This window comes from Mastacembelus armatus, chromosome 19 (assembly GCF_900324485.2).
Source record: "Mastacembelus armatus chromosome 19, fMasArm1.2, whole genome shotgun sequence".
In the NCBI taxonomy this organism is placed as follows: Eukaryota; Metazoa; Chordata; class Actinopteri; order Synbranchiformes; family Mastacembelidae; genus Mastacembelus; species Mastacembelus armatus.
The window spans coordinates 13,412,362-13,426,964 of record NC_046651.1 but is presented as its reverse complement, the minus strand read 5'-3'; the positions used below and the strand labels follow the sequence as shown (position 1 = coordinate 13,426,964).

At 42.7% G+C, this 14,603-nt stretch overlaps 1 protein-coding gene across 4 annotated transcripts in view; it reads left to right on the top strand.

Annotated features, from left to right (window-relative positions):
• LOC113135550 (zinc finger MIZ domain-containing protein 1-like) overlaps positions 1-14,603 on the top strand; it is a 97,214-nt gene that overhangs the window by 50,250 nt on the left and 32,361 nt on the right. For all 4 annotated transcript variants that reach the window (XR_003296182.1, XR_004463339.1, XM_026315662.1 and 1 more), the window contains exon 3: positions 14,414-14,533. Coding sequence is in view for 2 of the 4 variants with exons in the window: in XM_026315662.1 (XP_026171447.1) it covers positions 14,465-14,533 (69 nt within the window). In the remaining 2 variants the exon portion in view is untranslated. The remainder of the gene's footprint in view (positions 1-14,413; positions 14,534-14,603) is intronic.

Below are 14,603 nucleotides of genomic sequence, written 5' to 3'. Positions count from 1 at the left end.
GTAGTTTCACAAAGCTCAGCAACAATAAGAATACAAATCATAGGAATTCTATTGACAGCAGCTCCTCCAGTCAATAGTCTTTACAGGGTTTTGTGTTAACACAGGCAACAAGCTGCACTCTGTGAAATGCACTGCACTCTGCAAGATAAACTCTTGTCATCAAGGAATTAGAGTAACTATCTGCTTTGTGTGTTTTCCTTGCAAGCGAACAACACAGCAAATCAAAGGAATGTTTACTAGGCGGCAAAACAAGAAGAAATGGAAGTGGAGAACAACACAGTATTTCCTGTCTAGTGATTTGTAAAACTTGAATTAATTTTGGCCTGGAAAGCTGGCTCTGCTTACAGGGAGTTTTCCCTATAAACAGTGGAAAGGAGACTCCTTCCCCTTGATTTCTTTCCATTCTTTCCAGTGTGTGTGTGTGTGTGTGTGTGTGTGTGTGTGTGTGTGTGTGTGTGTGTGTGTGTGTGTGTGTGTGTGTGTTTGCACATGTTCACGCACATGTACACAAACATGTACTTTATTCTCTGATAGAGTTTGACTTGTTTTTCACAGTTTGTCCACAAGATATTAATGATTAAATATAACTGGGAGTACAGTGTTGTTATTACCAAATGGAATGCCTGCCAGAACTGTGAAAATGAGGCCCAGGTTGTGTCAGACTTAAAGAGTCATGTAAAAAGGCCAAAAACAGCTAAAACTGCTGGTGTTAAAGAGCCAACACTTCTACTTTTCATTTGCCTGCCTTGCTTGTACTTTTTGTTTTGCTCTGTCTGATCAAGATACTGAATTCTTTGCCTGAGGCACTTCTCCTGTTTTTGATGTTTCTCCCTACAACACTCAAGCCCACCGAGGCCAGGATGAAAAAACAACTTTTCCAAGTTCAGTTGTTGAACATAATATTGAATTGTGAACATTGGTATTGACTCATGTCCCACCAGACCAATTTAATCTGTGATTCAGCTCATACAATGCATCCAGCAGAAGGAATCATGTTATTAAGCCCCCTTAATGAACTCCCCATATCTTCTTGCACTAAAAAAAGCTCATCTAAATGGAAAACACATTGTCTTCATTATTCGCAAGTGTTGAATGAAAGCAGTTGCCATGGTTACAGCCATCAGAGGCTGAAGCCTGGTTTGAGGCCAGAGGGGCTACAGGAATAAAGTGGCTCCTAATGGTGAGATTGTACAAATAGCTCTCTGAGAGGGTTATATATTACTGGCATTTCCATGTTGGCCAACACAGTCACAGTGCAACAAATGATGAGTTTCATATCATACTCCTGTGTCACTGCTGGCTTTGGTTAATGAAACAAGATAAATCTCACCAAGTTCTTTACTATTCAACAGCACTGTTTTCTAAATATCCTTAGAAATACATTTCTTAATGGCTACTCTGTTGTTTTTCAGTGCATTGGCTTTTAAAGAGCCATGCATAAACTTCCGGTGCACGCCAATCAAAATGCAGATTGTCTACACAGCATGATGTCCACCCAGGAGAATTACAGCTGAATACTAAGCAGGAGAGAGCTCTTCATTTTGACTGCTGTTTATGCTTTTGAGACTGAAAGGAGGAGGCAGAATATGAGAGAGGAGCAGCAGTGCTTAATTCATTTTCTTGTCTGAATGTAGGTTAAATTACCTTTAAATCCCTCACAGACTTGCACATTGCAGGTAAATGAGTCACTTGGCTGCTGATAAGCAGCAGCAAAGACATGCTGGGAATCAGGGACAAGGTGCTTTTTTGCGATGAGAAGGAGACACATTACTAATAATAGAGGAAGTGGTCATGGGGGATTTCTCTGATCTCTGATTCAGTTCAGATAATAATTGGTGTACCCGATACAACACCCTGTGTTTGGGTGGTGATGGGGTAGCAGTAAAACAAATTACCAGGGGGTTGACCTTTGGAAATGTAACGCTGACCCTAGCCTGTCTGACAGAAGCATCAGTGCACCTCAGAGTGGCCAGTCTGGATATTGGTTATTTCATAAAGGCAATTACACACCTGGGTTTAGATCAGGTTTACACTTAATACTATTTTCTAAGTTTAAATACATCAGTATTAACCTAAATAATGTGATAAAATTGGTTATCAGGAATCCATAATAGTGGTAGCATCTCAAAAGAATTAGAAATGATATGCAGTTTAATCTAATGGGTTATGCTTGCTTGTTCTTACAACTTATTGCTTCTTTAATGAAAATTTCCTATAATACTCTGTAATTATTATTCACTTTTTGAGTGTTTTTACACGCAAAATACACACGTATATCAGCTGTACATAAAAAACGTACATTAAAAGTATTTTCTTTAAAAACTTGCAAAGAAAAATAAATTAGGTTCAGCCCTGAGAAATGTCTGCATGTACCTGACAGGCAAAAACCCAGGTTTTTTCAAATGGAACTTTTTCTGCATGTATTGTATGAGGAAATAAAAACAAATGTTTAGTTAATCAGCATTTTTGTTAACAACGACAGAGACAAGGGCAAAAATAGAACATCCTATTCCTTTAATCCACAGCAAAATGACTCCAGTTTTTATAGACTGGTATGAGTTATTCAGGGCAAGTTTGATTTAATGCAACAGCAGATTCCTAATCATCACTATAAATATAAGCCGGCACTTGAGTTCTGATGCATCCTAGTGCTTTAAAACTTCTTTTAAGTCTCAGTATTGTCATTTCATCAAGATTCTGCACACATGCTTCATCTTGTTTGTGGAAGGATTATTTTACCCCTATGGACAGGTTGTTCACATGTTTGAAAAGCAGTGTGTTTCTCTTGTAGTTGCGGTGAAAGCCAGTTTCATGTCTTTGTTTATCTGAGAAAAGCAGAGTTCTCAACTCTCTAAACTTGTTTGTCCTTCCTGGGCTCAGGCACTCTGCAGCAGTGGATCGAGCTGGCCTCTTTTCTCTCAGTATTCTCTACGAAGCATTCATTCATGTGATGAAAGAGATCTAGGGCTTTTGAGGCCTCAGCATGATGTCTACAATATCCATTTTTCTGTAGATCAGAACTAGGTATAGTCCCAATTTGAATTTAAATCCTAGTGAGTTGTTTTTGGCCTGCAAGGCACATAGCACTATCTCAAACAGGCCTGCTCAATATTATAACACAATTTGTATGTTAAAACGCTTGCCCCTGTTGTTTGAGTGCGTGCGTGTGTGTGTGTGTGTGTGTGTGTGTGTGTGTGTGTGTGTGTGTGTGTGTGTGTGTGTGTGTGTGTGTGTGTGTGTGTGTGTGTGTGTGTGTGTGTGTGTGCATATCGACCTGTGGAGGATGTGTCGCTGACAGGGCAGCCACTCTGGTCATTGTGTCGGGGAGGGGAGCCTGCTTGCTTTCAATCCATTATTGACTAATCTCATTAGCCAAGGATTCTAACACTGAATGAGTCACAGAAACTGACTTCTCTCCCTCCCTCTCATTGAGATAGCCCAATCACGTGTGCATACACAAACACATTCACATGCAAACTTACTTGCGTGCACACATATTGAAGCCTTATGCCACAGAGAAAAGGGAGTCGCTTGTAATTGTAGACAGCAATTTTGAAAGAAAAAAAATGTATTGACCTTAATTAATAATTTTAATTAAGTGACTGCCTATCTGTGCTTTCTACTGGATTAGCTAATTATATGTTCAGCACTTTCTACTTGTATCCTTGTGTGTGTGTGTGTGTGTGTGTGTGTGTGTCCGCCCCCTTGCTTTTGTCCCATGACTGCTTGTACTGTATCACTGTGACATCCTGATTGGTCTGCTGCTCATGGATCACGCTCACCTCTGCATCTGTAAAAACAACTGCTTTGCATATCAGCTTGCTCCTGACAGTGTAAACTTTGCAGTCATGGAAAAGGAGATGCAAAGTGTCACTTTGATTTGCACAGAGACTTAATAGTAGTTGGCGATCACGCAGCAGCAGCTCTAGCTACAGTTTTGTGTGACTGTGTGTGTGTGTGTGTGTGTGTGTGTGTGTGTGTGTGTGTGTGTGTGTGTGTGTGTGTGTGTGTGTGTGTGTGTGTGTGTGTGTGTGTGTGTGTGTGTGTGTGTTTGTTGTTGACCAGGTGACTGAGGCCGCTGAACTCTGCAGTATCAACCACCGGAGATTGAGAGAGAGAGAGAGTGTGTGGGTGTGAGTGTGTGTGTGTGAGAGAGAGAGAATAGACCACTGCAGAGAGATAGATTCATGACCCAGCCAGCCTGTAATTGCTGATGGTTCAGCAGTTTTCGGGACTGGAACAGAAGGATACGGAATTTCTCCACTTTTTCCGCTTCTTGCAGCATTCATTTCCTCCTCCTTTTTGATCCAGTGCAGCTCTCCTACTCTCCCTTAGTGTCTCACTGCCTCTCACACCTTCTCTCTCTCTCTCTCACTCTCTCACACTTTTTCTTCTGTGTATGTATGTGTGTATACTTCAAGAAATTCTACTGCAGCCAGCATTGTTTATGTTTACCTGTCAAGCAACTTCACCTTCTCTGATGGATGATGCCGAGCCTTGTGTTTTGCCCATTAGCTAGAGATGGGTTTAGTAAAATTACACCCATGAACATACAAGTTAGGAATACTACACTCAGCATGGTATAATAGATAGAAACATCATATAATAGGTCAGGTGAAAATGGGTTAATTGTACATGTATTGTATTAACAAAACAAACATGTCAAAACCTTCTTGATGTTGGAATTACTCCTGCTTTACTTTGTTATACAGTATAATGAATCTTTTGGGGAATTGATAGAAATTAAACAATAAGAACTTAATTAAATTAGAAACAAAGAAAAACATTTAAAATAACCATTAGTCACAACTAATGTGGAGCTAATGATTTGATATAATGACGTGGCAAAAAAACTCTCTAGTTTATCTTTGATTTTTCTTAGCTTTGATACTAGAATAAACTTAAAACTCCCGGTGTTGGGAGTTTTAATAAATACTACTACTACGACTGATGATGTATTTGTGCAAGCTACTCTTTCTAGTATGTATGAAAGAGATTATATGTAGACTGTATGTGATTTTGTGTGTGTGTGTGTGTGTGTGTGTGTGTGTGTGTGTGTGTGTGTGTGTGTTGTTGAGGCTGTTATTCCTTCATTTGACAGCATAAGTTGAATTGCATAATGCCTGCAAACAGCTTCCCCTTTCATAGCATTCAGTATTCATTAGATGCTATTTTTGGCGCACTGTAAGATTATATAAAATGAGACATAGTGTTCCACAAACATGTGATCCACATCACTTAGACTACTTGCACGCTCTCTGGCTTGCCTTTGTTTTTTAATGCTGTGTAGACTTCACAAAGAAGGTTGAAATGAGAGACTAGTGAAATAACATACAAAGAATAAAATAATGCAAGATGCCACCACTAAGAATAAAAGTGATTGATTGAGGTCTACGCCCCTGGAGAATCTCCTATTGCTCCTCAGAAATATTGGCATTCTTAACAGACACTTGAGATAAAGCTTCCCGATTCATTTACACAAAGGCATCAAGACATGGCAGCCTGCAATCTTTGGTAAATTAGAGCGGTGCAAGTGGTGCAGTGTGGACCAGAGCAGAAGCAGAGGACGGGAGGTGGAGGTCTGTCTGTTGCATGGGATTCATCACATGCCTGAGTGTGCGTGTGTCCCCCCCATGGCCCCATAAGGGAGTTTTGTGGTTGTGATTTACGGCAGCCTGTTCTGCCTAACCTCTAAATCAGCCCCTCTCCCACACAGCAGACCCCCACCCCTCCTTTCCATACAGACACACTCGGACACAGACACACTCTGTCTGGTCATGGAGGGGGCGTGTAGGAAGGTGGTGGTGGAAGGACAGAGGGGGGAGAGGGGGAAAGAGCGGCCAAACTGCTGCAGTCAAAAGCCTCCTCTCTGTGGATCAAGCGTCCGCCTGTCTGGTAATGTGTTGTCACTGACCAATTAGGAAATCCAGATCAAACAGGCACAGGGAATGGCCCCTCGCTGCCCCTCTCTGAGCACGCTCTTTTTAATTGAGCACATTTGTGGAATGAGAGGCTTCTCCCTGGAGGGACCTATGGCTACAGATACTAGCAAGCTGTTAACACAGGATCAGTCTGCTCACTAAGGTTATCAAACAATCTACTGATATAAAAAAGAAAAGAAAAAAAAGATCTTCATGTGCCATGCCAGTTAGATGACCCTAATATACGTCTGTGCAGGAGATGATACATTTCAGAGGATGCAGGTCTTGGGCACAAAAACATGAGAAAGCTGATGAAAAGAGTTTAAATTCTGAATTCTTGCTGTGGTGATAGTAGCCAGGTTTAATGCAGTATAGGGAAAAACTGACTTAACTGTTCTGATAATGTTTTTTTAATTGAAACAATGTAACCATTACTCACAAAAGGTCACAGTGAAAAATTCAGAAATATACAGTAGAAATAGGAGCAGCTGACATTATAATATCCATTACGCAGCTTAATCAAAGTAAAGTTTTATCCACAACAAGGTCTGCCCCTATTACAACAAGTATGACTGTAGTAGCAATGGTGTCTTTTTACGTATGAATTCAACTTTAGATTTTACGAAGAGACCGTGTTGATTCCTATTTCAGAGCTGTATAATCTGGCTTTAGTGTCTTTATTTTAAAAAGGATGATGCCTCTCAAAGATAGTTGTATCTTGACTAAATGGCATAGAATACATATTAGGTTATAGTTACACAGTTATCATACAGATTTATAGTAAATCAGGCTATGAACAGAGTGGTCAGCCATAAAGAATACAAACTACATCAAAAGAATCATGTAACACCCCTCACTGTCCCATTATGGAAATAAATATGCTCTAAATATATTTAAAAACATAAACAACATCATGAAATATATAACCCTGATTAAGTAAAACAAATAAACACACTAACAGATTAATGAATGGCTCTGAAAGTCATTTCACAAGCATTTCACAACATTCACAAGTTCCAACTCAAATGTGAGGATTTGCTGCTGTCATCATTGGGAATTGGATTTGGATTTTGAAATGTTTATCAGACAAAACAAGAAATTGTATTAATTTTTAAGAATTATTACCTTTTTGTTTTTGGGAACTTGAGGCTCTTTTCACAGATTTTCCTCAATAAACAGACCAGAGAACTAAAGGATTGATGAAAACTATAACAGACAGACAGTGACAATACTCATTAGTTGCAGCCAAGATTCAGAAACTGTGCTTATGAAATTTTAAAATGAAGATGTTAGTGAGGTCTGGCAGGTTGATGGTATGTCTTCACAGCTTCTTGAGTAAAACAGAGAAAGCTTGTGTTGCTGCTGTCCATCAGTGCCTGGGCAGGTTGAGCTCATGCACTATTTAAAAGCTCTCGCTCTCACTCTCTGCATCTTTTCCCTCCCATTCACTCAAAGTCACAAAAGGCCAAAGGTCATTGATACAATGGAGACAAGAAGGATCTCCATCCCCCTATCCACACCAATAACTCCATCAAACACACACACACAATCCAACAAACACACACAGCTGCCCCATACTGCAACTTATCACCACTACCCCTCACATCCTGCACACTTGCAAGGCATCGGACACACAGGCACGCACACCCTTGTGTTTTGCTCTCAGCCTTCTTTGAATTCCTTCCCATGTATCTTGCAGCTCGCCTGTCACTCCTCCCCCCAGCGCTATCAGTCTCTCTCTCACAGACCTCATAATGGCTCCTTCTGGGTAGCGGCTGCATCTGTGGCTCCTGCTATTTCAAAGTTTTAGCTGGCCGGATTAAGCATGGTATGTGGAAAATGAACAGCCACTCACAGGAGGGACACATGAGCTGAATGCATAATAAACCAGAAGACTGGCAAGAAAAAAAGACAGAAGAGAAAGGGAGGGGGATTTGGGGGGACACTCACTCACAAGTTGTCTGAAGCGGTGTCGGCACCTACAGAGTAACAATATCACTCACCAAAATGGAAATTAAATCTCTCTGACTTTTCCTCTGTACTCATAATCAATGGAAATTTTTAAGACAAAGTGTTTCAAGGGGGGTGCTGAGGGTAGTAGTGATGTCTCTTTGTGAAATATGGAGTGTGAATTCACCTCTTATTGCAACAATAGCTGCAGGTTTACACTCTGGCTCACAGGTTTCATCATCATTGTGTGCTTCCAAAATTCCTGGATGATTGTGGAGGAGAGAGCTTGGTAGTGAGCAGCAGGGCTGATAGAGCGCCGCAGAGGGAGTGAGGTTAGCTGGCTAGCTGTTAGCTCTGCGTTGGTTGTTTGGAGGCGACACGCAGTCATGTGGCTCATGTGCGCTGCCTCTTGTTCCCCAGGGGAATTGACCCTCCACCCCTCCTCCCCTCCTATTAGTGTAAGGGAATTAAAAGGGTGGCTGTTTGGAGGAAGGCAAACAGCAGACGGAGTAACTACTGTGATGCTCCTCATGTGTGCATGTAGCCAGAACCATGTTCTCTACCTCTGCTTGTTCCAGAAACCAGGTGAGCTGTGGGGTCGGTGGGTGGGTGGGGACTTGGTGGCAAAGAGCAACTGGCCCCCATCAGTCTTTTTTTTTTATCGCAGCTGGAGATCAGCCTCTGAGACTTGGTAAAACGTTACACTTGGTTAGAGAGGAGATATTGCTTAGGCCCTTCCATGATCCCTGACCCTCTGTTTTCTTCAGCTTCTGCTGCTGGGGGGACTGTAGCAGCAGCAGCAGTGGTGGGGGCTTCAACTACCCCACCCTTCTGCCCCTACCACCATGCTCCCTTTGCTTTTCTAATCATGCTGCAGATGTGCCTGATGGCTGAACAATCTCTGTGTTCTGAACATGGGGCTCCCACAGGAATCCAGGAGGCTTGGTTATGTGAGCTGTCATGAAAAAAAAAGTGAGAGGGCGGGAAGGGAAGGGAGGGAGTGAATGTGGGTCTGCGTGAGAGAGGAGTGAGTTAGAGGGAGAATGCGAGATGGAGAAAGACAGAGGGGAAGAGCGAGAGATCACTGAACAGCGACCAACACAGCAGGGCTGCTTGGATTGAGAGTGTGTGTATGTGTGTAAGTGAGTGGCACAACTGTGAGGCCGCCCTTGCTCATGGTTGCCTCTAGAGCTGCAGACCAAACCACATTAAATAAAAGAAATCCATTCCCAAGCCTGTTAAGGAGCCATGTGGGGAGGTGTGAGGGTGTGTGTGTGTGTGTGTGTGTGTGCACTTGAGTAGCTGTGTGTCCATGTGTGCAGCAGAAAAATGGGGGAAGGGAGGAGGAGGTGATGGAGAGGGGCTGAGGGGAGGGGAGGTAGAGCAGGGAGGTGGGACAGGCAGGAGGCAGCTCATATTATCCTCCATGCCAACTCTGGATGGAGCCTGCTGGGGATTATGGCACATTCTGTAAAGCAACAATGGAAGCAGTGCCGATTCGTACACATTTCCATCCACTCTGCTTTTTCCTCCGTCGAACAAACACAGCTTTGTCCTCGCTGCCTGCCTGGCCACTTACCAGGCAAAGAACCAGGCAGACACCTGGAGTCCTAAAACTGCCCTCTCCAAACTAAACACCCCTCCCTCAGTGAAGGAAAACGGCGTCTCTACAATGCTGAGATAATTAAAGGGGAGCTTTCACACACCGGCCTCGGCTGACAGTCGGAAGAAAACAAGATATAGCTTAGAATCAAAGCTCATTAAAATCATGAGGGTGAAAAGATGCTGCCTCCCCCTCATCCCCCTCCTTTCTCCTCCTCCGTCATCTTTATAACCCTTAAGCAAGTGCTGCAAACAGCCTGAGCCCTAGTCAATGATGGCGCAGATTAGTCCTTTATTGCCTAATTCACCTACAATAGACAACATGCGGGGACACAATCACCTTGAGGAGCGCGTCTTGACGTGTCCCCACGAGGTGCAAGAGGGATGCTGATTTCTCCACTCAGACAACCTTGTTCTGTTTTAATAGTGTCAGCAGTACTTTGAGCTGTCGATTAGTGAGATGTGTGTGTGTTTCTACGCGTGTGTTGGTTTAGGGGAGTGTTTCACACAGCTCTGCGGAGGTGTAACACCCTGCCTGTAGTGTTGTTGTAAAGCACATTAGGAGTGACTGAGGGTGTTGTTATGGTATCATGATGCTGGTCCAGCAGTCAAGTGAAGGTGAGAAGATCTTTGTGTGTGTGTGTGTGTCTGTGTGTGAGAGGCCGGGATGGCGGCCAGCGCAGCTTGCTGTCTTTCTGCTTCTCCACCCTCAACACCCTGGCAGTCTACATCCGTGGATACTTTGGCTGAGTCCCCCTTGAAGCAGGAAATATGCCTTCATTCAAACTCTGCTTATGCATGCCCCTTAAAGCATATGTTTGGTTTATTTAAGGTCTCCTTCCACTTAAAATATGCTTACTCTTTCTCCACCTGGATGTTTGACCTCCACCAAGTTTGGCACCAGAAGCCTTTTTCCACCATTATTTACTAAGGGGGAAAGACTCTTTGTTCTCAGCATAAATCTGAGATCAACATATGGACAACAATGCAACTTACATAAGTGTAATATAGGAATTTGAAACCTCTAGTGCCCATGTTGTATATTCATATATTCTGTGTTTTTCTATAAAGCAAGAAGAGATGTCATTTTAGAATTTCTAAGCAGGCAATTGAACTTTGTGCAAAAAAACATATTCCGTTTTTGATTGTTACATTTATTTTGGCATTGTCATGTTCATTGTCACGACTGTCACATTGTCATGTTGCCAGATCTTTTCAATTACTTTGGTGGGCACATGTGCACATGCTATCGTGAGCACTGACTAAAAAAACTACAAAAATAACAACCAAGTTGAAAACTGGAAATATACTTAAACAACACTGTGCCCATAGCCTGACTGTTTTGGTTCACAAAACATTTATATGAATAAATTAAATCTGTTTACCACTTCCCTGCGCCTTGACAGCTCAGCTGAGAGACTGTGTAAAGCAGTTAGGGTTCGTGATCCATTTGTTCTGCTGTGATGGTGGGATAAAGCTAATCATTGCCTACTCTTCTCCCCCCTAGACTGTTTTTATCCTGCAGAGCAGAGGTGGCAGCTTGTCTATGTTACATTAACAGGCTAGAAACTCTCTTTGATGGTTTACTTCAAATGTTTACTGTAGATTCCAAACTGTGTGATTGTGAGCATTCAAAAAGCAATCCCTCTAACTTAATGGTGGTATTCAATGTCTTCATACAACATTATTTAGTGTCACTATCTAATTGCCCCAACCACGTCATCAAATTAAATCTGCAGCCCTTTTCAAGGTACACTTATGTAACATGATCACGTAATGAGACAAATATGGACCCTTCCTGACAGGAGACAATCGCGTCCTCTGCGGGGTGCCGTATGAAAACAAAGCTTTTAAAGTGGTGATACAAGGGGAAAGAAAAACATTGTTGTACCCTAGAGGTGGGCTGATAGCGCTGTGAAAAGCCCATTTGAAGAGGTAGGCCTCATCTGTCACTGGGCAATGGAGGGAGCAGCCATGCAGAAGCCCCCTGATTATAAAGAGATAATTTCATCCAATCCTCCGGTGGTGCTCCATCGCCTTGCCGCCATACTCCAATGCCTTTCATATTTGTTCCCAGCCTGCATCTCCTCACCCGTTTTGTTTTATTATAGCTCCCACTCAATACATATATTTTAGCTTCCCCTTGAATAGGGAGGGAAAGTTGGTCGCCCTCCTCCCCTCCCACCTTCACCCACCCCTCCCGTGTGCCTTTTGTTGTACAGGAATCCACAGCTCTCAACTTGTTGTGTAATGTCTTTCGTGCAATTTGCGGTAAATTAAGCTCAAGTAACGTGTGTATCAGAACTGATTTCCCCACACGTACTAAAAAAGCGTGCAGCAGGGTTTCTGGGTAACTAGCTGAATCAAGGCAAATAAGTTCACATAAGGTAATGGTGCAGGGAAAATAATAAATGATAACATCTGTAAGATAGAAAAGAGCAAGTAAATAGGGGCAGGCTCATAATTGCATCTGTTTTCATATCTCCACAGCATCACGGGTTTAATCTTTAATTTGGCTCTTGCTAGTCATTAAAGATATAACAAAGCACTAGTGTTTAATTAGAACAAGTGAATATCTGTAAATTAAATTACTCCCCAATGCTGTCATCTCATACTTTTTTAATATTATCTTGGGAAGCAAATGTAAATATGTGGACACCCACGGACAAGCATTTACAGTCCAGGGAGGTCAGGAGTATTGTTGGTGGTGGTGGTGTATGTTTAACAGAATAAAAGCAGTGAATGGCAATTCAGCCTCTTTTTTTAGTCTTGTTTTAACTCACTGTTGGAGGTAGAAGAGATGACATCAGGAGAAAAAAGAGGCAGTGAGAGGGATGGGAAGAGCAGGAGGGAAGAGAGACCGCGAGAGCAGGTCGACTCGCTCATCAATAACCACAAGGTCAGACAGGCAGTGCTGGGCTGAGTGGGCCCCTGTTAGGAAGCAGCAGCTGAGGATTTGTAGAGCTTGTAAAGGCTTAAAGAAACACCACTCCGCCTTCTTTGTGCCACTAGCCAGGCCTTTGAAGGGCCAGGGAGACACCTGCTGGTAGCTGAGGGGCACAATGGCCCAGGCCCGCCCACACCAGGACCAGCAGCAGTATTAGCTGGCACAGAGAGGGGTCTGAGGGGAGTGTTAAAGCAGCAAACACCAGAAGGACACACAGGAAGTCAGTGCATGGGTGATGTCTTTTCTCTTATGGGACATTAAGTATGTCTCCACTGAAAATACTAAAAACAACACTCTCACAGTTTCTATTTCTATGCTAGCATAGTAGTGATTGATTCTTTTTAAAATTATTTATTTAATGTGTTCTTCATATATATTTTTTATTTTTTAGACAGTTTTTTTTTACTCGTAATTATCACCATATGGAATTTATAAAAATGAATATGTATAAAACTTTATAATTGCATCTACACTAAGGTGAGTCCAGACCTCCCTGAGGTCTCAGAGTCTGTTTCTCACTTAAGAAACATCAACAAACACAAATACTTCTTATCTGCACAGAGACAGCAAAATCTCCTTCGATGTCTCTCTTTATGCACTTTCTAATTTATGAAGGGGAATGTGCTAGTGTGCCCTTCTCTCCTTTTAAGTACAGGCATGAGCAGCTCCAATAGGTAGCATAAAAGCTCTTTCAGTGTCTAGTGGAGTAGATTACTAGCCCTGCCGTTAAATCCAGCTAGAGACCCCTAAGTGAGCATTATCAGTGTGGTGCAGCATACTGCCTTGTCTCTCTCTCTCTCTCTCTCTCTCTCTCTCTCTTGCTCTCTCTCTATTTTCCTGTCTCTCCTTCATCTCACTGGTATACCATGCAGTGAAATCTCTCACTGTGTGATGGTAATGGAGAAAGATGGCGTGGGGATGGGAGGGGTCTGAGTGATGGGGCAAGTGTATGGATGAGAGATGTTGCACCACAGGAAGAGATGCCCCTGCAGTAGCGAGAAGCAAAGATTTAGAAAGGAGGAGATAAAGGGAGGAGTGTGGTGGAGAGAAAATGACTGAAGATGGAGGGGTACGCTTTCCACCTCCACCCATATATGTGGTTGTTAATACACTTAACCCTCTACATGAAGCTGCACGGTCCCTGTGAGTTATAGCTGCCACCCCGAGTGTGATATTTATTTGACACTCTACACAACATTAAATTAGATCTCCATAGGCAAAATTGATAACCTTTAATGTGGCTTGTAATACTTTTTAACTTGTGATAATGTTATGTAGCATGTCAAATCACAGCCCCATTGTTTGACTTTTGTGAAAAATTATTCCTCTGAAAAAAAAAAAGAGAAAGAGATTTTCCATAAGCTGCTGCTTCAGAATCAATAGTGCGCTGTAAGGGGTTTTGTTAGAGGAACTCATGTAGTTTGAGAGTGGTGGAGGAGGGGGAAGAAATGAAATGTAGAGCATGTCTGGGCCTAGGGTAAAGATAATTGTTAACCAAAGATTACATAATGACTAAGTAATGTAAACAGAGAACCACATGCCAAGTTAATGTTCTCACAGGCCAGAATGGAAGGATTTCATGCAGTTCTTTGAGGTAATGCTGACACTCTGCCGGGCTCTACACAATATATGTGTGCGTGTCTTTCCACCTGTGTTCATTTTCACCCTGAGGTGTTTTAAACATTGTTCGACATCCTCTCTTAAGTCGCCCAGTGTGTCTTCTCCAAAGGTGTGTGGCAGTGTTCAGGGCAACCACCAGGGCTTGTTAAGGGTGTCACAGGAGCTGAGAGGAATGTCATCCTTTGGGCTCTCTGAGGTGCTTGTCACCTGAAAAATCAATATCTCCCTGCTCAGCTCACAGCTCACACACACGTCCACACGCCCACACCCACACATATATAGACACACTAAACTGCAATATCCTGGTGGTGATGGGATTGGCAGCTTCTCTGAAAGAAGCAAACTTTAACATGTGTCTGTTCCTCTGTTGCAGAACGCTCCAGTTTAATGGCTGGCAGGTAGAGGCCAAAGAGGGACAATCAACATGAACTCGATTCCATCGATGGACAGACACATACAGCAGACCAATGACCGTCTGCAGTGTATCAAACAGGTGAGAGACACAGCTGGGTCAGTTGTCCAATATACCAGGTTGCTAATGTTATATTATGTGAAGGCTTGAC